This window comes from Argopecten irradians, chromosome 2 (genome assembly GCF_041381155.1).
Source record: "Argopecten irradians isolate NY chromosome 2, Ai_NY, whole genome shotgun sequence".
In the NCBI taxonomy this organism is placed as follows: Eukaryota; Metazoa; Mollusca; class Bivalvia; order Pectinida; family Pectinidae; genus Argopecten; species Argopecten irradians.
The window spans coordinates 19,481,426-19,506,489 of record NC_091135.1 but is presented as its reverse complement, the minus strand read 5'-3'; the positions used below and the strand labels follow the sequence as shown (position 1 = coordinate 19,506,489).

General features: G+C 34.3%; 3 protein-coding genes across 4 annotated transcripts in view; 2 read left to right on the top strand and 1 right to left on the bottom strand.

The window, feature by feature from the left end:
• The window catches only part of LOC138314743 (excitatory amino acid transporter 1-like), a 49,337-nt gene extending 43,993 nt beyond the window's left edge, over positions 1-5,344 (top strand). Inside the window, exon 8 of the mRNA XM_069255236.1 lies at positions 158-5,344. Within this exon, the coding sequence (XP_069111337.1) occupies positions 158-347 (190 nt within the window). The 3' untranslated portion in view covers positions 348-5,344. The remainder of the gene's footprint in view (positions 1-157) is intronic.
• A 4,812-nt stretch (positions 5,345-10,156) lies between these two features.
• On the bottom strand, positions 10,157-14,626 carry LOC138314741 (small ubiquitin-related modifier-like). Its single transcript, XM_069255235.1, has 5 exons — positions 14,371-14,626; positions 12,896-12,964; positions 12,438-12,515; positions 11,573-11,644; positions 10,157-10,721 (listed from the first exon to the last, which is right to left on the bottom strand). The coding sequence occupies exons 1-5, from the start codon at positions 14,392-14,394 to the stop codon at positions 10,650-10,652; spliced, it is 315 nt and encodes a 104-aa protein (XP_069111336.1). The 5' UTR covers positions 14,395-14,626; the 3' UTR covers positions 10,157-10,649.
• Positions 14,627-14,628: 2 nt separating this feature from the next.
• LOC138314739 (ATP-citrate synthase-like) overlaps positions 14,629-25,064 on the top strand; it is a 43,115-nt gene continuing 32,679 nt past the window's right edge. For both annotated transcript variants that reach the window (XM_069255232.1, XM_069255231.1), the window contains exons 1-3: positions 14,629-14,760; positions 24,190-24,349; positions 24,586-24,708. In XM_069255232.1, the coding sequence (XP_069111333.1) occupies positions 24,200-24,349; positions 24,586-24,708 (273 nt within the window). In that variant the 5' untranslated portion in view covers positions 14,629-14,760; positions 24,190-24,199. The remainder of the gene's footprint in view (positions 14,761-24,189; positions 24,350-24,585; positions 24,709-25,064) is intronic.

The following is a 25,064-nucleotide window of genomic DNA, read 5'->3' as shown; positions in this document are numbered from 1 at the left end:
TTTAACATGCTTGTTATAATTAACGATACGAGTCATAATTGTTTTCTTTTTCGCAAAAAAAACCCCTCGAACTTCGACAGAAAATTCAGTAAAAATGGATTTTTGTTGAAATCATTATTGTAATTAACATTAATTACAGTGAACTATCATTTTCCAGTGATCGATTCCGGACTATGACTAATGTGACAGGAGACAGTCTCGGAGCAGGTCTCGTGTACGAGTTATCCAAGCATGAGCTACCTGCTTTGGAAGCCACAGAAGAAGCTGAACCTACCGCAGTTACTACGGAAAACCCGGGATCAAACAAGGCCGTCTCTAATGGGACCGACTCAATGACGGCGGTGTAAAACATTAACGTCATTGTGACGTCATATATATCCAATATCAACGAGCCGATGTCGAATAGCGTCATCGTGACGTCATTTGATGCTTGTCGTTTGCAATATTATACGACGATTGTTGCAAGATTGGACATCTGAGATAGTGCGTGCAAGAACGAAGGGAAGGAGAAAAACGCACTAGAGAAATTTATCAGGTTCTTTTTGCTAGTCGGCAGCATACCAAATTCACACAAACGGAAATACGTTCATTACCGAAGGTTGTGCATCTTTAATTACAAGATTGTACTATGTATTGTTTGGTTTAGGTTGTATATATTTTCATACCTGGTTTTCCATAACCGTTGACCTAAAATGTTGAAAGAATGTTCAAAATTATAGGGATTGTTCCTTACGTTATATAAGGTGTAATCACTAAAGGCAACATTTAGTCCTAATATCTAGTTCTGCGAGTGCTATGGTGAATAGGATTTTTGGTATTTCATACTTATTCAATTATGAGTATTTTTAGCAAAAAAAAGAGCAAAAGATAGCATTTTGCAAACAGAATTGTAAACTTGTTAAAACCCAATAGAATGTTGTTACTGCAACAATAGTGTATCATCATACAGTATGATCATGTTAAATGTATACATTAGATCACTGAGCACTTTATATAGATCATCGTGTAAGTAAATCATGTAGGTTTAAGGGTAGGTTTTCACTGTAAAAATATCATCATTGTGTTTATCAAGCTTTCCTTTATCGGATACGTTTGTATGTATATACTTTTATATACACGGTCATATGTTTTTATGCAATATCGTTTATATTGATCTCAGTGTTCCAATGTTTGTTAAAGAAACATTTGTTATAATGCAAAAAAAATACTACATTTATAATCAGCAAACTAGAATTTCCGTTCAAACAGGTGAAATATGGACACAAAGTTTACGTTTAACAAAGATATAATAATAATAATAATCGAAAAATGAGCCCTATGAGCTGAAAGGCATATTGTTACAAAGTAATTATCTGGATGCTTTGGGTGATAATTTCAAAACTGTTTTTTTTATTAAACAGTTTCACTGCGGGGGCCAATATTTGACTATGATAGAATATGGTTAATCATCATAAATGATATAGTCATACGCATATCCTATACTATAGATCATCAACTACATCACCGATAACGCGGAGATACACATTAAGTCAACGTACATTTGCTGAAAGCCGATTTGGTAATTTCTCGATACGGAAAACTGATAACTTACATATTGAAAAACCCGGGCATACTATTATACCAAGTCGTTAGCACAGTCGCTTTCAGATTATTATTATGTAAAAATGCTGAAAAAAATTATAACAGAATTGTCTTTCTATAGACCATGGTCTGTGGAGTAAACTAAAAAAACTATTACAGGCGCTTGCAGATTATGATATCTTTGCTAGCTGGAAAGGTTATGTTTAACTAACTATTAACACCTAATGTCATTTACGGATGGTCTTTCATTACGCAGTTTTATGTGCGTGAATGTCTATGTTTTGGTTGCGGTATGTTCGTTTGTAATAGCGATACTCGTGTATTATCGTAATAAAGCATGTCACTGTTCAATTCTTTAGCAGCATGCACTATAAAAGGACAAAGGTATATATATATAAGGAAATATAGTCTTCGAAAATATATACAAATATCACACACGCGGCAAGGAGGACCATCTTCAAACGACCTTGGTTGTTAAAATGACGATATGCATAATCAAGAAACCGTCAATATATCACTAATATGCTTGTAATCGATAACACCTCGCCAAACATGTAATACATCTCATTAAAATTGCTCCATCGCTGACAAATAGTATTTTTTCACTATTAAAAACTGGAGCAAACGATTTAGTAGTTTTCTTCAGTTACAAAAGTTACTTACTTTACACCATTACCACCATTGAAAACTTTGAGCTTCTAATTATTACTTTAGGTTAAAAATATAAAGAATAATTAATTGCATCCCGAAAAAATCTCGTGTCATTATATCCTATATGGAATGAAATACTGATTGCGCATGCACCAAAAGCAAAACAAATTATTTTTATATGATTTTGTTTTAGTTAGACATATGCATACACGATTAAACACCAACTATTGTTCAAATGATGAATATCATTTATGCTCTGTCGGCGGTGGAGCATCTTTAAATATCTTTAATATTATCATCTGCATGTCTTTTTATCTCTGGCCTCGATCTACAGTCTGCAGCAACGTCTATGATTTGGGGAACTGTAACAGAAATGTAACAAAGACCTCAGATACTGCAGTTCCGAATGCAACGAATAAGATATGCTCTCAAAAAAACAACAACAGCTGTAAACGTTTAAACGATCAATTTCCTATTGCATTTCCATTATTTGGTTTAGGTGTGTGTTTATGTACCTGAATAATTCTCATTATCATACTTATAGATATATTTTAACGTAGTTTTGTGTTGAATTTGATACAGGATTGTACATGCAATAACTTCACGTACAAACTAGTCGTGTTTTACATCTTCGATATTCATGTTAACTTGTTTCTAACACTCTCGTTTGCAGTGTACTCGTACTATGAATCGTTAGCTAGTGGTTTCACACGTAAATGAAAACGGCGAGGGTTATTCATAGATTAGATGACAATTGAAATCCATTTGTAAATAAGATTTTACATTAATCTTGTTCGCTGTTTGGCCTGATTTCATCTTACAGAATTTAGTGGACATGGTGAGCACACATCTTTATTTTGATGTTTTATATACGTGAAAAACAATCTAAAGTACGATACATGAAGACTTTAACTTCGAAGATGTGCGGCTGGGGGTAACGCTGACTTCACGATAGCAAATACTGAAAATAATGTCCTGTATATTATGGTATTTTGTTTTTGAACCTTCGCCGAAATGTAATTAAAATATATATCTGAATCGAAATGTCCATTCAACAAATGTTAACGGTATACAAAAACTGTTATTACTTATTAGATATTAAATTATATTGTATAGTGATTTAAACTATTTATGAATAAAACGGCCTGCAAGCGAGTTGTTTGGTTGTACATAAATAGCAATTAAAACAATCATATTTATGTTAACGCGAATATTTCCTACTAGCAATGCTGAAATGATTCGCAGTTACTGTTTTACCATGGTTGTGTTTGACATAGTCTATATGTTAGTAATAACAAAATTCTACTGAAACAAACTTCTAAATATTTTGTAATTTTGTAGGTTGATTAAGTTGTTTACCATATGAATATATATATATATACCTGTTGTCTCGTGCTTCGTTGGTACTGTTTATTGCTGTTTGATATTATCTCTTAATAAGGAGAACTGATTTATATTCAGTAGCTATCTCTACAGTTACTGACAGTGTGTATGATATATATATTGTTTTGATGGTGTATTATTAATGTTTAATATAACGTCATGGTAACTGTAAGCGCGGTGGTTCTCGCGAGCTCTCGTTCTTGTAGTTTAATTTACATAAAGTAAATGTGCATATAATTACGTTGTTCGCAAACCCGATGCATCAATACAGTAACACAAGATGCATGTATATGGTTTAATGATTTTATCTATGTTAGAGAGCAGCATCTTACAATGGCGTTGAGGTTACGAAATGCTTGAGTCACAAAATGTGTTCGCTACGAAATCAGTTAAGTTTGTGCGATTGGAATTTCGATAAAATTTTTGTACTATAATTGACTGAATAAGAATTCGTATATTGCAGTTGGTCGATGATAAGCAATGTTCATTTGGCATATATGTTGAGTGTCACTTCATTATCATTATTTCACATGATTTAAATTATATGATATAGTGGCGTCATAGTTACAGTGCTCCAGAGAAATGACAAAAATAGCCATTGGCTGCACCACGTTTCAATTGCATTCGTGAGTAGCACACATGTCAACAATTCATTAGTTTCCTCTGAATACAGCTTTAGAAACAACCCTTTAAATAAATCATATCGTTTAAAATTGAAAATAGTGTTATTGATCTGTAAAATATCGAGTTAATATTGATACTACTACATAAAATGGTTTTGTCTCTTCATATATGCTTAGTAAGCAGAAATTAATGCCGTGGAACATATATATGTACATAGTATGACGATCAGATTAAACCTATATAACATACTTATATATCAAAATTATGACACTCCAAAAGTGGCAAAACGTTTGGTACGCAATAAATATGCTGTGCTGCGATATTGGTTTCTTTGTTCAACTCTTTGTGAACCAGTAATCTTTTTTACAAACAAAATGATTTACCATTCAGACAATGTTTCCTATTACCGTTCTCCCATTACTATTCGCCAGTGGTTTGTCACGTAGGTCCAAGCTAGCGTTGCTACTGATAAGTGTCTCATGATCAGTATACTTCGTTTTTGTTATCCGTAGAATAAATTTTTCAAGAGTAAAATCCAAACTCAATCCTACAGACGTGAAATAGATAGAGTTCATGAAGAAGAAAGCAAATGAATGTAATAAATACATAAAATTATATAACCTCAAATGTGTCAGCATGGAATATTGTACATTATGCCCTATTTTTTGCATATATCTCCAGTGTAAATTTACCTGGAGGAAATGCTATTGGCCGATTCGAACAGTAACATCAATGAAATCATGAAACAGAGATGTGAAGTCAGAATTGGAAGACGGCACGACAAAATGGCGGCTTCCGGTGGATTTTCGCAACTAATTTTGACGTTGCAATTCTTGGAAAAGTATATTATTTTAGTTATGCGATATAAAGTATCTAAAATGTTTTATCAACTAATGTTATGGAACTCGTCTCAAAGTTTTAAATTTTAATGTTCAATATCTCCTTTATTTGTATGGTCCTGTGGTAGTTAGCTTGGAAATACTTGTCAAACCTCTTGTTGAGTATCATGTACATAGACCTATGTTGTATATATGGCAATTAGAAACACATGTTATGTTTATTTGCGTTTATCAAACATTAAAGATATCCATTGGAAAAATAATAAGGGTTTGTTTTAATTAAAGACATTACTGAATATTTTTACAACGGAAAACGTATTCTATTTCAGGACGATTTGAAAGAAAGTGATAAAGTAACTATAAATATCATCCTATAACCATGCAATACTTATTTTTTATTTATGTTTTGAAAACAGGGTTTGAACTCCGCCAGGTGGCTGTCGCGAATTTTAATTATCATTATTTCATTAAATCAAAAAAGATTCAATTTTGATTGGGCAGCAGGCAAAGTCCTCTCCACGTATCGTGTATACGTCAGCGTACTGAAAAAGTGGGTAGTGCTCAAATGATATTTGACAGCCGCTACTAGGGTCATTCAAGAGCGGCCTCCGGTATCCCATTGATACAATGTGTTACGTACGTAAAGTGAGGGTATTTTTGTTAAGACTGCAAAATAATATGTTCGTGCTGTGGCTTTGTACCCTGAAGGTAGGGCGTTAGAATTATACCTGTCGGTCCATTCTGCATGATCGTAAAAGGCGACTAAATTTAGGATCTTATCTTTTCTCCTTTTCCTCACTAACTTTTTTAACGTCTTTCTTCGGCCTCACTTTTCGCATTTGGTTGAACGCTTGCCCCTGCGAGGAAGGCTCTGGTTCTGTCCCCTGGCCGAGACACGTCAAAGTCTATAAAAGTGGTCGTTTCTGCTCCTGCTTAGCGCTCAGCATACCGAGAGAGGGACGACTGGTTCGCTCGTTGGCAGCATAGTGTGACCGGGATGGTAGGGTGTGTTCGGCGGCATGTTTCATTGATATATAGCACTACAAAAAGAGCGAGACTTTCACTATACAACAAGACACAACACGAATTATAAAAAAGTGATGTGGTGTAAGGGAGACGTTGGTGAAATTAAGTCAGTTAGAAAGAAGCGAAAAGATAATATCCTAAATTTAGTCGCCTTATACAACAATGGGACAGCACAAGCAGGTACTGTACAATTCAAACCCCCTACCTGCACATGTAGCACACATTGCATACACATAAGGCAGTCCTTAATCCACCTTGGCTGTTAATTATAATCAAGTAAACAAATCTATGGCCATCAAAATATTAACTCGGGTTGAGATATATCGGTCCACTTGACAGGACCATGTCAATGTACTAATCTCATTCTGGTTGGTACAGCGGCACAGAGGTGACACGAAATGTTTGTTTGTTTGTTTGATTTATTAACGTCCTATGAACAGCTATGGTCATGTAAGGACGGCCTCCCATGTATACCTGCAGGGCCAGGTGACACGAAAATAATAGTTTTGATGTAACTAACTTACAGACAAACATATGTTATTTTATGTAGTGAATTTGTTTTACGTAAGCACGTAAAAGAAAAAAAAGAAATTTTTCACACTACATAAAATAAAAAAATGTTGTTCTACATAATTCAGATTCTTTCGTGTCATGTCTGTGCCGCCGTAATATGGTTATGTTTTACGTACCAGAAATAGCTACAGTATGATCGTAAAAGGCGACTAAATTTGGGATGTTATATTTTCCTTTCTTCCTCACATCTACCTCACTTTTTGCCTACTTGAGTTGTAGATGTTGTAGTGGTAAACAAAGGGAGTGAGGTATGTGGTTTGCACGGTATCAGTTTATATAAAGCCTATGATGCAAGTCTTTGGTGGCTTGTTTTGAAGTGGTAGATAACATATATCTTGCACTTGCTGCATCTATAGCATACCGTAAAAGGCGACTAAATTTAAAATATTATATTTTCCTTTTATCCTATTTTTCTTCCTTAGGAATTCCTTGACACCGCCTCATATCTGTGAAGAATATTTAGGATGAAACACACTATAGTCTATAAAAGTAGTAGTTTTGCTCCCGCTCAGCGTTCAGCATAAAGGAAATGGAACGACTGGTTCACCCGTTGTCAATATAATGTGACCGGGTTGCTTGGTGAGGTTACATGCTTCTGTTGTATATCATTATAATTAATTTTTCTTTGTTTTCATACCAAATCTGGCTTTCTGATTGGCCAATATTTTTTTTGCATACCGCTATGAAAAAAAATCCGAGAATGGCGCGAAACCCCGACGTTATCGTGACGTCACAATAGAGACATTGACGTTGCGTATTGATTCGGAAAAAAAGAATCCCTTGAAAAACCACTATAATGTTACATTTAAACATACTTCATTTAATCAAATAGAGTATAAAATTAATTATAAGTATTGATGTCACTATTTTTTTAATTTTATCGGGTTATGAAAAAAAATGTTTGCAAACTTTTGTGAGAATCGATTCACACAGTTTGCAAACATTTTTTTTTTTCATACCCCGATAAAATTAAAAAATAGTGACATCAATGCTTAAAATAAAATAGGCTATAATTCCACTATTACAAGAAACACACCTCTATTACACTTACGCCATTGAAAACGTAGTCATTCATACGCGCAATAAATGACCTTAGCTGTTTTAAATAGATTATTTAGCCCAATATACCTACCAACCAGTTCATTTCATACATTTGAAATAGGGCCTACCCCCATCCAGCCACATCATACTGACAACAGGAAAACCAGTCGTCCCATTCCCTTTATGATGAACGGTACTAAACATAAGCAGACACTAGGCTTCATTTATTGTGCTATTTCACACAACGGTGAACGTTCCACTCAAGGCCAAATATGGGATGGTGTCAATCGCCAATGGAGTGAGAAGGTTACCCAACATTTACGCCTTTACGATGGCCGTGAAAACAGAAACAAGAATATGGCTTCAATAAACGCATTGACCTGTCATAATTCTATGCAATACAACGTCTTCAAATAAAAGGTTTACATCTCTCTATTTATATTGATTATTAATTCATTTTAATGACCACATTCTCTGTAAAGAATATGTTGAGTGTGTTTTGAGGATTGCTGTATGTTGCTATCTTTGTGTTGCAGCCCCTTATTGTAATATGGGATCTTTTGTCCATTGGATAGCGTGATGTCACTGAAGTATACTCCCAAAGATCCCAAACAACACACCCAACAATGGCAACCTGTGAGCCCTTACCTATAGAAACAAAACAAGGCCTTCAAACAAAGTATTGGTATGGGCGGTATCTATATGGGGTAAAGTTCTAGGAAGAATTGTGAATATCAGAAGAACACTCTTCCAAATTAATCTAAAACTCTTAACAGGTAACATACTGATATTGTTGTCATAAGCACCATTTACCTTGGTGAGAAAATGCCGATACAGAAGGCATTACCCCTGGTAGTTGCCAACAGGACATTTGAGGTTTGAAGAGTTCATTTTGCATTCCATTATGTGAATCACACAAAAATACCTGTGTATGGGATTCTAGCAGTCGAATATAGGTACAAGTATTACTGTACAATGCTTTACTCCAGAAAAGATTATAATAAATCGTCAAATGAACTTCTTGTTTGGCTCATCCATCCTATGGACCCTGCAGCCAATGTATGCTCAAATTAGAATTCTAGACCTTAGGAGTTTCGAAGATTATGATAGAAGTCTTCCGTCTACTGACAATGGAACTGGAGTAGTGAAATACTCTCCTGTCAAACTTTAGCCAGTTTGTCTTGCACACTGAAGTTTAGAGAAAGAAAGATAACTCTATTCAAATTGAGCACTTTATTTTCCAAACGGAAGTGGCATGCACACAATTATCACAAATAAATTAACACAGATTAATATAATCACACAGCTTGTGGATGTATTCATTAATTAGGATTCATAAACTATAATGGTTATTGATCACAGATATTCGGATGAAAGACTTTGAGAATATTGTCTCAACAAACTCAAATGTATAGATGAAGAATTATAGCTGTTTTCATACATGTAGAAGTTAGGCAAAGCATTCTTCAATACAAACAAACGACAACAGGTTATAATTCAGTATGACGCTTACACATCCTTGTATTTCTAAAAATCAATTTCTATAGCAACAGAAAATAAACATCCAAATTTGGAGATACGTATCGCTGTAAAGAACATTGATATTTTTTGAGAGAGAGAGTAAATTTCTATATGACTATTATATCTAGTAACGAAGATGAAATAAATGTTGCTCAGGCATGAGAAGAGAGACAACCCTTGTATTTGAACCAAGGATAACAATGTTATTAAGAAAACTAACTCTTTCATTCATGAATCATATATGAGAAGATGGTTGGGTTCTCATATCTTGAAGATGCTCCACCGCCGACAAATGGTATTTTTTCTCTATCAAAAACAAGAGCAGATGAATTAGTATTTTTTTCAGTTACAAAATTTACTTAAAGGGACAATTCATTCTAAGAGAACATTAAAATTTGTACATATATCGGAAAAAACCCAGTTCTGATGGAATTTAGATCAGTCGGTTTTACTGTGATGTGCCTGAAAAGCCCATGGTGGTGACATGTGTGTGAAATGTTCAAACTCGCTCGCTGTCCGCCATTACACATTGTGGTCGAACTTCTTGTATGCCGAACCCTGTCCCTTGCTCGTAGAGTAATGCAATTTTTGTCTATAACTGCTCAAATCGCTCTGACAATAGTTTGTTTACCTTATTAGGTGAATTATCTTGCCTCAAAATCATTTTATCGCCTTCGCAGTGGTTATGTAGTTCATTTGTTTAACGTGCGTGACTTTGGCTCGGGTATAGGTACAGCGCCCATATTCTACCTGCTTAATCGTATTGATCAACGATTTGATATTTCAACGATATTAATTAAAATACTTAACAATGACGTGGAATTTTTCAATGTTTAACGTTATTTGTTTCATAAGAAATATAGAACAATACATTTATGCCATATTTCACTTCTTGGTTATGTAAAAGAATTAGCGTGAGTTACAAAATTTACTTAATTTACACCATTACCACCATTAAAAAGTTTGAGCTTTTTTACTTCAAGAATTTTTTTTTAGAAACAATGAATTGCATACCGAAAAAAATATATGGCACTATGTCCTATATGGAATGAAGTACTCATTGCTCATGCACCATTAGCAAAATAAATCATTTCATGTGTATATTTTCTTATTTAATTAGAAAAACGTGTATGTACAATGTATACACAATTAAACACCAATTATCGTTTAAATGATGAGTATTGTTTATGCTTGTCGGCGATGGAGCATCTTTAAAATGAAAATCAAAAACATCTTTTGGAAACAAAGCAAAAGTGTTAGACATGTATATAATTCACATTTCTACATTATTTTCAATTCCATTTATGGGTATATTCGAGGAGAATAATGAAGATTAGCTATTTATTTATAGTGAAAGTGAAATAGGTAGAGTTGTGACGGTGGACTCCCTAGATATGTTGTAAGGCAATCTCAACACCTAGATTTGTCTCCTCCTGTTTGTTCATGATACACATCAATTACATCATCATCCTCCATTTCAAGCTGAAATATAGAATAAAATATATTATATATTGTCAGATCATCAATTTAATTATAATTGGACATGTAATTCTGCTCCACTATGATGCTCTATGCTCCAATACAAGATATAACAACCCTCGTTTTAAGCCAAATGAAAATGAAAATAAGGTGAAATACTTGGTGTGGGTGATTCAGAAATATTCTAGATTCTAGGCTTTGGGTCTTGTTCAGGTGACCCTGAACGGGGAAATGTTAGATCTTGTATTACAGTGCAATTTGCCACATTATAAACATCCAACCCTTAACCAATATACATACAGCTACGATAACCGGTTAATTAGCCCTTGGTTAACACTACTGGCTACCCCGTAGCCCCTAGTTACCAGCCCCCTGCTAACTATAGACAACCGGCTAACAGCTGGAGGTTAGTGCATGGGTATATAGAGGGAAGCACATACTTTACAGTACCTCTGAGGAGTTTTCACTGGTCAGATCTACTATACAAAATACATTGTTATGTCTAGTAACCAGCAGCTAACAAGTGACAACAGCTTGCTGCCCAACCAGTCACTTTAAACTATTGTTAAAACAGTCTAGTAATTGTGTAAAAGCTTTTACTAAAAGTAGATTTCATTAAGTTGCGTGAAAAGTCTGAAGGAGGGAGCTCACTGGTGTTAATCTACAGAAAAGATAGGATACTTTTCACTATTTGTTCTTAAAATCATGAATTCTTGTAAGATTACCAACAAGTAAGAGAAATTCTAATCAAGCCTTCGCTGTAATTATTCACAACCACATATATGTACATCAACAGCGACATGCATTGATTATCCTATTAACAAATAAAAAGTGACCAATAATGAATCACTCACATCTTTTGGTGTGTCCTGGTCATTGATACGTTTGCCATCAAAGAAAAATCTCAGAGAGGATGCTGGTATACCCTTTGAACAGAAACATATCTATAATGACAAACACATAGCTTGTAAATTATTATAGGGAGATGAGTCGGGCAAAGAAAACCAGTCTAAATGCGGTCATTGGCCTTCCAAAAGTTCTCATATTAATACGATGGCCAAGTTCTGCTTACGTTTCCCAGTTCTGACCATTAAAGTAAAGGAAAGTTGAAAGCATTGAAAGCGAGGCTGCGTGTAAATGTAACCACGGACATAGTCAGCCGGGAGGACGTATTAGGATTCCTATACTTTAAATTAATTTCTTCGTACGCAGACAGATTTTGGCGAGAGATTTTATTTTTCCATTTCATAAGAAATTATACTGGATACATTCACACCATTTTTACCGACTTTAGCCATCCTTGCCCGACTGTTCACTTTAATTAGCTTGTAAATTATTATAGGGAGATGAGATTGGCACTTATTGATACCAGTTATAACAAAACTGATTTACCGTATTAGATCCAATAAACACCACCATCCCCATAAGTGCCCCTATCCCTTTTTGAGGCCCCAATATGATTTTCACTTACGTTAACGTAAATATACACAGACGGAAACTGTGAAAGCTGTGAAGGGTTCTCCATTTGATTTCTTTTGTAAATTGATTAATGACTTACTCTGTGTAGTAAGTATATTACAGATAAGAAATTTAATGGACAACATCATTTCCAAAGATCATATTTTTCCTGTATTAGATAGAAAATATCAAGAACAATAATCCTCTCTGGAAAATAAGGAATCGGGGAGCTTGAAGAATTGATTACAGATATTAACAGACCTGTCTTTCACTGTAAGACTTCTTCACTTTAGCCATTGATGTCTTCATCTTCACCTTAAAGTGAATCTCACTGCTGTCCTGTAAAACATATACTTTTATTTTAATATCTTTGGAGTATTAGTTTGCACATAATTGGGTTCATATCAATCTTTATCAACCTTAATGTTTATCAAATTATTCCTTTAAACATTTCGATTTGACCTACACCTTGAATGAAGGTTAATGTCATTCATTCAAAAAACATTGAAAAAGATATTACAATTCTAAGATTCATATTAAGGGGAGATATTCTAGCTAGGTACAGAATACAGCTGAGAAATTCACATATTAAAAAAAGATATATTATCAGAAATGTTGATATAACAGAATGATGGGATATTATCCATGAGCAAAGCTCCTTGCAAAAAGGTCATTAATTTACTGAAATTGTTCTAAGATGTGCTGAAATTCTGTTTTACCTGACCAACAACTTTAAGTTGAATGTATTCCTTGACAGTAGGCACATCTGATGAATCTGGCTTTTGATCCTAAGGCAAAAGATGCAATATTAAGATTATAAATAGCTACTTATCTCTGATGTCTGTCATCACTATAGGACCTACATGTACTTAAGAAGATCTCAACTCAAGGCAACTCATATAATATTTTTTATGAATTTATACATATAAATTTTCATTTTGTAGCAGACCAAATTACTGTAGTCCCAAACTTTTGGACTATATCTAAGAAAACAGTAGTAAATTGACAATTAATATTACAAGAGGCCCATGGGCCTTAATGGTCATCTGACTATTGGCACAATACAACATAGTCATTTAAAGATTTTAGTCATTTTGACCCCTGTGATCTTGAATGAAGATCAAGGTCATTTTTTTAAAAACAAATACGGTAGCCCTTCATCCCAGCATGTCACAGGCCCAATATCAGGTCTCTAGGCCTCTTAGTTATTAACAAAAAAGTTATTTCAAGATTTTAGCCAATTTGACCCCTGTGACTTTAAATGAAGGTCAAGGTCATTCATTTGAACAAACTTGATAGCCCTTCATCCCAGCATGTCAGGGGCCCAATATCAGGTCTCTAGGCCTCTTAGTTATTCACAAGAAGTTGTTTAAAGGATTTAAGCCTATTTGACCCCTGTGACCTTAAATGCAGGTCAAGGTCATTCGTTTGAACAAACTTGGTAGCCCATCATCCCAGCATGATACAGGCCAAATATCAGTACCCTGAGACTTTCGGTTATTGAGAAGAAGTCGTTTGAATGAAAAGTTTACGCACGGTGGACGGCGAATGGCGCACGGCGCACAACGATGGACGGTGCATGATCACAATAGGTCATCCTGACCCTTCGGGTCAGATGACCTAAAAATTGTAGATGGACTGGACTAGGTTGGTCATCAGCAACCAGTGAGTGTGGTTTATCAATGCATCGATCAATCATAGGCATGGGGTTATCTCCTCTCCTGCTACAGATCGGAATGAACTCGGACATGTCTTTGCATAATGACAAATACTTTGAGAAAGGAGGGCGATGAATGTAGTATGTGTGGCCGGCCTGGGTCCGTCATTATTTAAAGACTAGGTAGCTGAATAAGTAGAGCATACAGATAGAGTTTGGAGATCCCTGCATGGCCACAACATTTTCTTCTCTACTGTTACATAATGAACAGTGAGGGCTATGCAACATTCAAGTGTCCGGCTGTCAGGGGTGTTATTGCTGTTATTGTACCTGAGAAATCATGACCCCAATCTCCGACACTACACCGTGGTCCTTATAATTATTTTAAATTTAACATAGGTTATACATTTTTGTATGTAAGGAATTTATTTATACCTATTTCATGCACAGTGATTCCGTTTTACCCACAGTTACATGAGGTATTGGCATAAGTATATTCAGAAATATTGTAACATATGTAATGGCATTCGGACAAACCTCTGATTCATGCTGATCCGACATTTTTTCCTGGATTAGGACCACAATTAGATTTGTTTCATTAACTGATCAGTGTCATTTAAACCCGTTTTCATCTGCGATATCCACTGAATTTCCGTAAAATATTCCAATCCAATCCACTTTAACTTAATTATTATTTAAAATAACAAATGTAGCTCACTAGACAGCCAACAACTTCTGAAAACAAAATGTAAATAGAAAGTGGGCTAACTAACACGTGGTTCCGGTAGAGGAAAAGTTTTACTTCCGGGTTATATATAAAATCGGGGCAACCACATCGGAAGATCTGTTTACTTCATTCGAGTGAAGACTGACGTGACAATCGGTGTTGGCTTAAGAAAGGATTATCTGACGTTGTTGGTACACTTCGTGAGTAGAAACAATATACTTTATTTTAGATGGCTGTATTTCTCAATTCAAGAATGCTGCGCAGAGTTTGTAAAATATTTTGTCTGCGTGGTAGCAGCCGGGCGGTGTAGATAGAAAATTCTACCCAATATTATCGACCACTTGCTTTGATGACATGACACGATCATGCTTGTTGGTGTCTTCTTCTTTTACATGACAATCACAGGCTTGACATATATAAATATATAATTGATTTATTGTAGTCAAGTTTGAGTGGAAATTATAAATAAAGTGATGTTTTTTAATACAATTATAACCACTAATTTTGTAAATCAGTCTTCCCATGAACTGATGGACAGGATCTAACGTTAGGCCTAAACCATAATTATGATTTGTCCTAAAGCCTTACGAATAGCCTAGGTCCTACAAATATGAAATTACATTTGCATTCGTGTGTGACTTAAATACATAGCCAAATAAAAATAAATAGAAATATTTCAAAGTGTATGAAATTTTCACACGCAAGATTTTTTGGCTTATACATCATAATTTGAATTTATATCACCAACCACGTCACAGGAGACATTGATGTTCGTTCAATAATGTATAGCAAAAAAAATGTTTTGGACAGTTGTTTAAACAACAAAAGTATATAGATATATCAGCTACAGTAGTACATCTAATAATTGTAAATAAAGCTCATATGTAGGGAGCTTAAGGCTTCTTTGATTTACAGCTGGTTACCAGTATACTTAATGGGTTTGGGTGGAGATTGCATTTCTACCTAGCTGAACAGCAAAGGAGAGGGTGCAGGTGAATTTTCCTAGTGTTTAGAAATTTCCATATCATTGTTTACTTTACCGAACCCCCAATGTTTGCACTTAAAAGTTAAACAAGTTTCAAACTACCAATAAACTAAAACTGCTTGCTTGCTGTGCTTTCACTTTTAGTTTATACAATATGGCATCTGATCATCGAATGCTTTCCAGCATTCAAGGTGGATGATATACAATCTTACCACATATACAAAACGTTACATTTACTAATGACCTGATATGACCTTTACTAGCTGTTACCTGTTGTGTGATCAAAGGCAGAAATTATTTGAAGTATGAATTCCAGGGTTTTCAGGAAAACCAAAGATTGAAATCAGACAATACACTGTACCAAATTCTTAAAATCATGTTTTCTAAAAATTGGTAGCCATGAATAATGGTGTTTGATATTAAATTTCCCCATGCTTAGAATATTTCAAATCACTAGGGCTTTAGTTCCTTTATCAGTTATGTGACAAGTTTGATTTCTATATTTCTTTTGTATGGTGTTAGATAGATAGTTACTCATGACAGGAACACCAATGTCAGTGTGTGTAACATGTACATGTTATCTGTAGATGTGATGAAGATTACTCTTTAATATTAATCTGCTGAATCTGTAAAATATCATTGCCATGATTATCAGGTAATCAATTCAATGAGAGCCCATGTACATGTATTTTTATCATGTTTACTGCAAATAAAAGATGTGTGATACATTATCAAAAAGAACCCAAAGATATCTATATTCTACATGTATAGGGTGCATGTGGGACGACTGGACTTATTGTGTAATAGATTAGTATATGGCCATTCACTGGCTAATGGTCTATTAATAGTAATAATTAAGTATGTATTATGATCCAAAGATCCGGATCTGAATTTCGAATATAGATGAAAAAATATTTTGCTGCTTAAACATTCCTTTGTGTCAGTGGTGAGCTAGACTTTGTGTTCATTCATTGTTTACCAAAATATCACATTTCAGTCCCCATAGCTCAGCTATATATAGTCAACAAGGAAGTGTTCGGTTTGATACCAAAGATAGCTAGGTGAATGTATATAATCAGCTAGTGTAAAATTTTAAGTTAAAAGTTTTAAATCAGCTGCTAGTTCCCCCAATAAATCATCTTGAAATTGCAATTTTATAACTTTAAAGATCCAAGGACATCACAGTGCATACCAATCCTTTTTACTTTTTTTTTAGAGTGGATGATATAGTTTTTTAACCAAAAAATCTCAAACTTTATTTAATGTACCACAGTCAATTGTACATGTAATTAAACATTAGTTAACTCATATCAAAGAAATACATGCCAATGTGCTTTTGACATGGTTATAAAGATATCTTTATTTAAAGTTCTTCCTTTTGTGCTTTTAGTTTAATCTATAATTATGTAATTTATGGTTCAGCTTGGTCAGGTCGCAGTGAGGTAACAAGAACACAAAACAGAATTAAATAGAAAAGGAGGTCTTTATTCCAATCTGTTATTCCTAATCTGTGACAAAAATAAGAGCCCAGTTATATCACTAACAAAACTGACAGGTAGAACTACTTTTGGTGACCCCAGAAAGTATTAATGGACACATGACAGGTTATAATAACACAAAAAGGTCAGCTGTCGTGGAATGGAATAGATCTGTCAACCTATATTTCTTGCTATTACTTACATGAAGACCTTATATTGAATATTGGACGTCCATGTTAATGGTAACATTACTGTCTTACAGTAACTCTGATAGAACGACAACTGTCAGTCTATAGCTACTGCTGACAACATTTCATGATTTGTTATGCTCTCTTTGAATGGGTGTCAGGTGAACATTGATATATATACCATACATTATTTATCTTTATATGTAAAATTCCATGGCTGTAACTATGATTTATTATAGTACATATATATGGAATATATGTCTTTGTAGCAGTTTTACTTTTCAATGTATCCACTTCTGCATTGACATTGAATTAAAAGCTATCCATTACACTGTGCCAAAAAAGCTTTGAAAAGGCAGTGTAAATATTTGCAGTGTAAGGTCTTTAATTTCTTTTTTTAACATTTTTGTCACTTCACAAGTGAAGACTTCAACTAATCATAAAATCTTGCTCATTGGTGACCCACATGATTTTTTTATCAGAGCTATTAGATACAGGGTATATAATATTTATATGCCGAATTTGTTTTTTAAGTTCTCTTCATTGACTTATTTTCTTAGTTCCTCTGTAACTCTGTGCTAATATAATACATGTATTTCATTGTTATATTTTACATTGTAATTATAAATTTGTAATTCAAGAATATAATCTAAAATAGATGCACAAGAATCTTTTGTATTGTATAATCTGAATAAGATGCAAGATAATTTCAGTTAGATATGTTTCAGTTTGACATCATATAGCCAATATACGGTAAAACATATTTATAACGAACACATTTACGATGCAGACATGGTTATAATGTGGTAAAGTTTGTTCCCTGTCAGAGTTGCTATAGGATGTCTGTAACAAATGTATTACGAACTATGAACAAAGTGATTTTGTTGGTCCTCAGAGGTTCATTATAACCGTGTTTTACTGTATATAAATGTATGCAGATTATAACACCTACTAGCCATTATCAGATCTATGTTATATATGTTACGATTATCACCTGTACAGACTCAGGTGTTATACATTCTTCTGACAGCTCAGTTAATTAGCTATGTTAATGTTTGATTGTCACTGTCTGATGTTAAGTAGTACTATGACAGACCTACATTCTGGGACCTCACAATTATGTAACAGTTTTAAAGTGTTCTGCTTTTCCTGATTGACAATACAATTAACAGAAATCTAATATTATTAGCATAATAGGGATGCATATTCAATGCAATTCCCATGTTTTAAAATTTTTAATTTTTAATTTTTTTATCAAAAACTTTATAAATATGATTTAATTAAAGTGAACAGTCGGGCAAGGATGGCTAAAGTCGGTAAAAATGGTGTGAATGTATCCAGTATAATTTCTTATGAAATGGAAAAATAAAATCTCTCGTCAAAATTTGTCTGCGTACGAATAAATTAATTTAAAGTATGGGAATTCTAAAACGTCCTCACGGCTCACTATGTCAGTGGTTACATTTCCACACAGCCTCGCTTTCGATGCTTTCAACTTTTCTTTACTTTAATGGTCAGAACTGGGAAACTAAGCAGAACTTGGCCGTCGTATTAATATGTGAGAACTTTTGGAAGGCAAATGAACGCATTTAGACTGGTTTTCTTTGCCCGACTATTCACTTTAAATGTGTTTCTTTTAGAAAATAAATACAAAAAATGAGAAAGTTTTTTTTGAGAAATAATAAGAAAACATGAAACACTTGTCTATATCCCCTCATTTAGGTTGGACTGACCATCAGACCAGTCATGATAAACACTACTCATCTGTTTTCTTTCACTAGATTATCTCCCCCTATTCTGAGCTATACAGATCACTAGAAACTGATTGTTTTATAAGAATTTCTCATCTGTATTTAATAACTAAATCATCTTCCCCTATTATGAGTTTGACTTATCACCAGACCCCAAGGTTTTTGATTTTTTATTAGAATTCTCCATTGAAATTATGCTAAAAGATAGTACCTATTTATAAGTTTTAATATTTTCTTCCCTCCTTCAAAAATTGTGAAAGAAAGTTTTGAGCTTTTTGATAAGTAAGGAGAAACCATCTGAACAAAATAATATTGGTTTTTGTTTATTTTTCTTTCAAAAATGAAATTACCAATTAACACTTTATAACTAACATTTCTTCCTTCCAGTAGAATTTTGATTGTAGTAGAAACCAAAGCATTGGCCTATGCATGGTGTGAAGTCATCCATTGAAAAAGAAATGTTTTTACAGTCATTTCCTTATATAGAATAAACAAAATTAGTTGATCAGGCTCCGATTTCTCGAAACAAACTTAAGTCAAAAACTGACTTATAAGTCATACATTTTCATATAAATGTATAAGGAGAAAAACTTAAGTTTTGACTTAAGTCTGCACTTTTGTTTCGAGAAATCGGGGCCAGAGTGTTAATAAATGAAACAGTCCATGTACTCTTTACTTTAAGTTGCTTTACTAATTGATTAATATACGTGAACCAAGTTGTGCATGTGGTCTATACAGTATTGAATGCCCAATAGATATGATGACATGTGTCCAAGTATAGTAGTATAGCCCTGAAGCATAATAATGTCTATAATGTATAATTATAAATGTCCATCAACCAAGACATCGTCAGGAGGAGTACATCATTAATAGTGCAACTGGACTATTTGGCAGGTATACATCTGTCATTGCAGGCAAACAGTGTTATATATTATAGGTTTCCATGGTAACCATATCTGACCTAGTGACCCATAGTGATTAGGGAGGTCCCTGTTACTATCCCAGTGGGAGATATATTGATCCCTATCAATAATAATTGGGCAGTTCACAAGACATTGATTACCAATTGTCACCTGATTATACAATAATCTACATGTATAGTACTATAGTATACAGAAACAAATCGAGATGTCTGTTAAACTGTAAATACATTGGGCATAGATAGATGGAATTATTTGTTTTATACAGAAAATTTGTTATTTGAATTTTGAAATATATTTTGTACAATGCAATGTAAAGTTTGGTTTTGACTTATAGTTACTATCCTACTCATTTTCAGAACATATGATATGCAGCAATTAAAATTCCCATTTCGCCATTCATCTACATTTTCTGAAGACAATATATATTTCCATCAAAAATACATTCTCAGAAAGAGTTTTATGGATTTTATTAGTTTAACATCCTATTAACAGCCAGGGTCATGTAAGGACGTGCCACGTTTGTTGGTTGAGGAAAGCAGGAGAACCCGGAGAAAAACTACCAACCAGCAGCCAATATCTGGCAATTGCCCCACATGGGATTCAAACTCATGACCCAGAGGTGGAGGGCTTTTGGTAATATGTCGAGACATTTTGACCACATGGCCACTGGGGCCCCTACTCTCTCAGAAAGAAAGACAAATGAAAAATATTTTTTTTTTTATAATTTTCATTTTTTTCCAATTTCATTGATACATAATATCTCATTCACACATCATCGTCCTCATCCTCATCAATTAATTCACATCATTCACATCATCAATCATCCTTACAAAACAATAATTATCCTCACAAATAGATATCTACATCAATATTGAACACAAACAATACATGATATCATCATCATCATCATGTCATCTTCATCATTATCATCATCATCATCCTCCATCATCATCATCATCAATCATCATCATCATCCATCATCATCATCCATCATCATCATCATCATCATCACAATCATCATCATCATCATCAATCATCAACAGAATCATTATCACAATCATCATCATCATCATCACCATCATATAATCAGTCATCATCATCTTCATCTTGATATCATCATAAATCATCATCATACCATCATGTTGTCGTAGATCATTAACAGCCAGGGCCACGTTTGTTGGTTGAGGAAAGCAGGAGAACCAGGAGAAAAACTACCAACCAGCAGCCAATATCTGGCAATTGCCCCACATGGGATTCAAACTCATGACCCAGAGGTGGAGGGCTTTTGGTAATATGTCGAGACATTTTGACCACATGGCCACTGGGGCCCCTACTCTCTCAGAAAGAAAGACAAATGAAAAATATAATGAACAGAAAAAAACCAATATCATTTTGATATCTAAACATCTGGAAAGGAAAAGTGATTAAAAGAACACATGGAAGTTTACAGATATTGATTAAAAATTTTAGGGAAGTCTGTGCGGAATCTTACATTCTCTATAATGGCTAGGATTAGGAGTGTCTGGTCTTCTTAGCAGAATTGGTAACATTTTTTTTTACTATTGGATTTTTTTCTTTAAAATCTTAACAATGATTGAATGCCTGTACAGAGCTATTTTGGTATGATACCAAATCTGAATGTATTCCATCGGCATAATATTGATTGAACTTTTCCAGCAAAACCCAATCATTACATCCAAGTCTGTTCAGATATTACTGGTACAGAAGGACATTTTCTGTTTGACTGACTTTGTTCAGATAATCCATAGCTGGGATCAGGTATCAATTTTTCCTTTGCTTGATAAGTAAGGTTCTCTGTCAATAGGAATAGTCCAGAGAGGTTTCCAGCAAAATTGGCTGACGAAGTCGTCAACTAATTTCCTAGTTGTTTAGTGCTTATTTGAGCATGTTTTCTTCATCTTTCTTCTATAACTTGGCTCTTTGGGGGCTTTCTGTGGCTACAAATTATGCCTACAAGGCTGCCATTCCCACATTTAAGTACAATGTATCAATGTAGGTAATATTTAGCCACATCCCCCAAGTTAACCATTTACTACTGAAGATTTCTTTTCCCCTTCAATTTTCTATCTTAAAAGAGGCAAATACCCTGCATACATTATCAGCAGAGACAGCGGACTAAACTCTTTCACTATCATAGAACTGAGATTTCATGGGAAAAAGATTTTCCACAGCCTCATTAAGACGTCTGAAGTAATGATGTATGTGATCGCTATATATATATCATGTAAGACAGAGCAGTTGTTTCCTGTACAAGTTGTTACTCTCGTTTGAAGAATTCTTTACTTTCCAGTTGACGTCCTTATTGATTTTGTCGTTTGCCCCGGCGGTGGGTCTATGTATTCTATAAAGCCAATGAGGACTGATACAGCGTCTGTTGGGAAAATCAATGTGCCTCACTAACGGTCTGTAGCGAAGGGATATTAATCTTCCTGATTTACACATGCTGGATTTAGCCGAATAACCACTCTAATTCTGTAATATTGACACCGTGAGGGCTTTTGCAAGTGTTGGCAGTTTTGAACCCTTGGTTGTTCTTTGTCGCTCTTGGTGGAAATTCATCGTCTTCCAATCGTTTTTCCGGTGTGTTGGATTATTAATTGATCCGGATATCTCTGGACTGTTTACCTTGGGGATAAGTGATTCTCATTCTGTGTAAGTATTGTAAATAAACAATTAGGACTGCCTATGAGTGATTAAGGACTTACCAGTAAGCAGTTTTCACACAAGTCATTTAATTTCTATATCTTGTTTCTGAAGGGATCCCCTTTTCTACTTATTTTGTTCTGAGTAAATAGTTATGGTCAGCAAGCATTCAAGGAACAGATAAATTCTGTGTAATCTATTTCTTTGAATATGTAATCAAGGATGATTTATTTTTCTATACAAATTTTCTACTTATATCAGAATTTTGCCAAACAATGTCATCTTTACAATTTACGGGGGGAAAAAATCAGTTTTATCGTGTTTCTTACGAGCAGCTATGTAGAATATGATCAATGGCCTTAGAGATATTTTACCTCTACCATATGATAACATATTTTTTAGCCTACATTATACTAACAAACTGCTTAAGTTGAGTGTTTAATCTTGATCATGAGAGACACCACTGGTTTATTGATGATCTCAAGGTCTGACCTTGATGATGACATTGGAGTCTGATACAGTAATCCCAAAATTCTTGTCATTCGATCTTCATAATATACTAACTCACCTGGTACTTATGCCATACAGTGTCATCCAGTGACCAGTGCTAAACATTTCATAAAACTGACTTTTTCAAAACATCTTTTCATAATAAGTAATCTAGAACCAGAGCAAAATACCCTTGCCTTAATGGCCAGGAATTATACTTAAAGTGAACTAACTAAAAGTGTGTTTATTTATCATGTAATACATGTATGGAATAAATATGAACTGAATGACCTAACATAACCTTGATCAGGAAGTTATCATCTGATGTAGATAAAGGAGGTATTTTATCAATAGTACACCTGCACCTGGTTTATATTGAGTTCAAGTTTACCAAGAGTAACAATGTAAACTTGTTTTAATGTTCACACTCAATAGGAGTGCTGTTTATCATCACTATTTGAAATTAAAAGGTTATCAAATTTAATTATACATTAAAAAAAATACCCTCAAAATGAAGGAGAGGGAGGCATTTTGTATGAATTTATGTCTACCCTGTCCCCTCCAACCCAGTCCCACCCCCCTTCCAGTTTCATGGAGACAGAGACAATTTTAGGTCTAACAAACATATTTCTTGTTTGCTGTTTTTTATACTAGATATTCATAATTTCTTTTCCATTTTTGAACCTATATCCTGTTGACTACTCTTACACAAACAAGGGAAATGAATTAAGATTACTTTGAAGTGCATGTCAGAGTATACCCATTTGTTTCATATACAAACTAGGATCATCAGAGGTTCTCCTTGTAGTAGCTAGTGGCTAGTATGGGAGATCAGTTGTTATCGTCAAAAGTATGCTAATAATCATTAATTGCTTTACTGAAGGAAAAGCTACAGCAACTCAGCAAGCCAGACTTGTTTGTTTCTTAATTAGCAGCCATGTAACGAGTAATTTGTCATGTTAAATAGGATATAAATCCATTTCTTAGATTTAGCTCTGTTTAATGAACATAAGAGATTAAGGATGTTCATCATCAGGCCTACATCCAGATCATATCCAACCTTTGTGTATAGGGTAATTTATTACTTGGCTACATAAACATAACTAGTATGGTACATGTAGATGAAGTTGTATGTATTATTTTTACTTCAGTTGATGAAGGATGTCAGCCAAAGCTATCTATGAAGCCAAAGGCAAAGAACTTCTCAACAAGTTTCTAAAGGATACAGCTGTCGGTAACCGTGTTGCCACGGTAACAGAGGATGTCACTTGGAGCACACTTACACAGGATCATCCATGGCTGTTGTCGGAGGTAAACACACTATTGTGTCTTATTAACCATTTCAAAACTTTTTCAGTCTGTGCTTCCAATTTGCTTTACCTTTTCTCCTACCCTTGAATTTTGAATTATGCCTAAATTAAAAGATCCCGTTTACTTGTCGCTTCAACTCATTCGGAGAAAAAATCTGACCAACCACTCCTTACCACTGAGGCTTATTCAGATTGATCACAGTTAGTATAAATAATCATTTTTAATCTTCTTTACAGAAACTTGTTGTAAAACCAGACCAGCTGATCAAACGACGTGGAAAGTTAGGATTAATTAAAGCAGGTACTGATTTAGAGGGAGCAAAGGAATGGCTCAGCCACAAGCTTGGCAAGGATTTCCAGGTAAGTTAATGCTGAAGGCTTATCTAAAGAGAACCTAGATTTGGTTTCTGAGAAATTGACATACATGTAAGAACATCAAAACTAAAGATCACTCATTCTGACTTTTCACTGCCTTTGATTGCAAATTAAAAGAATTTGTACAGGTTACAATAGAACAAGCAAATAGATTTTAAAATTAAGAGTTATATATGTACCCTGGAGATAAAACTACCAAATCCAAATGTTCAAAAACGATAGTCTTCCAATAGGGGCTTCATCAGCCCACACTAGACTTTGTATATGGCAACCATGATTTCTAGAAAAAAATATTAGGTAGATTCACTATTATTACACATCCATTGGAAAGGTCCGAGTTA

Bases quoted from the DNA above. Each gene is read 5' to 3' on its own strand.
- LOC138314741 (XM_069255235.1), bottom strand. From the start codon at position 14,394: ATGTCGGATCAGCATGAATCAGAG. The intron at 11,645-12,437 runs GTCTGTTAATAT...TTCTGTTCAAAG, and splicing joins AGTCTTACAGTGAAAGACAG to GGTATACCAGCATCCTCTCT. The intron at 10,722-11,572 runs GTGAGTGATTCA...TCTATATTTCAG, and splicing joins ACCAGGACACACCAAAAGAT to CTTGAAATGGAGGATGATGA.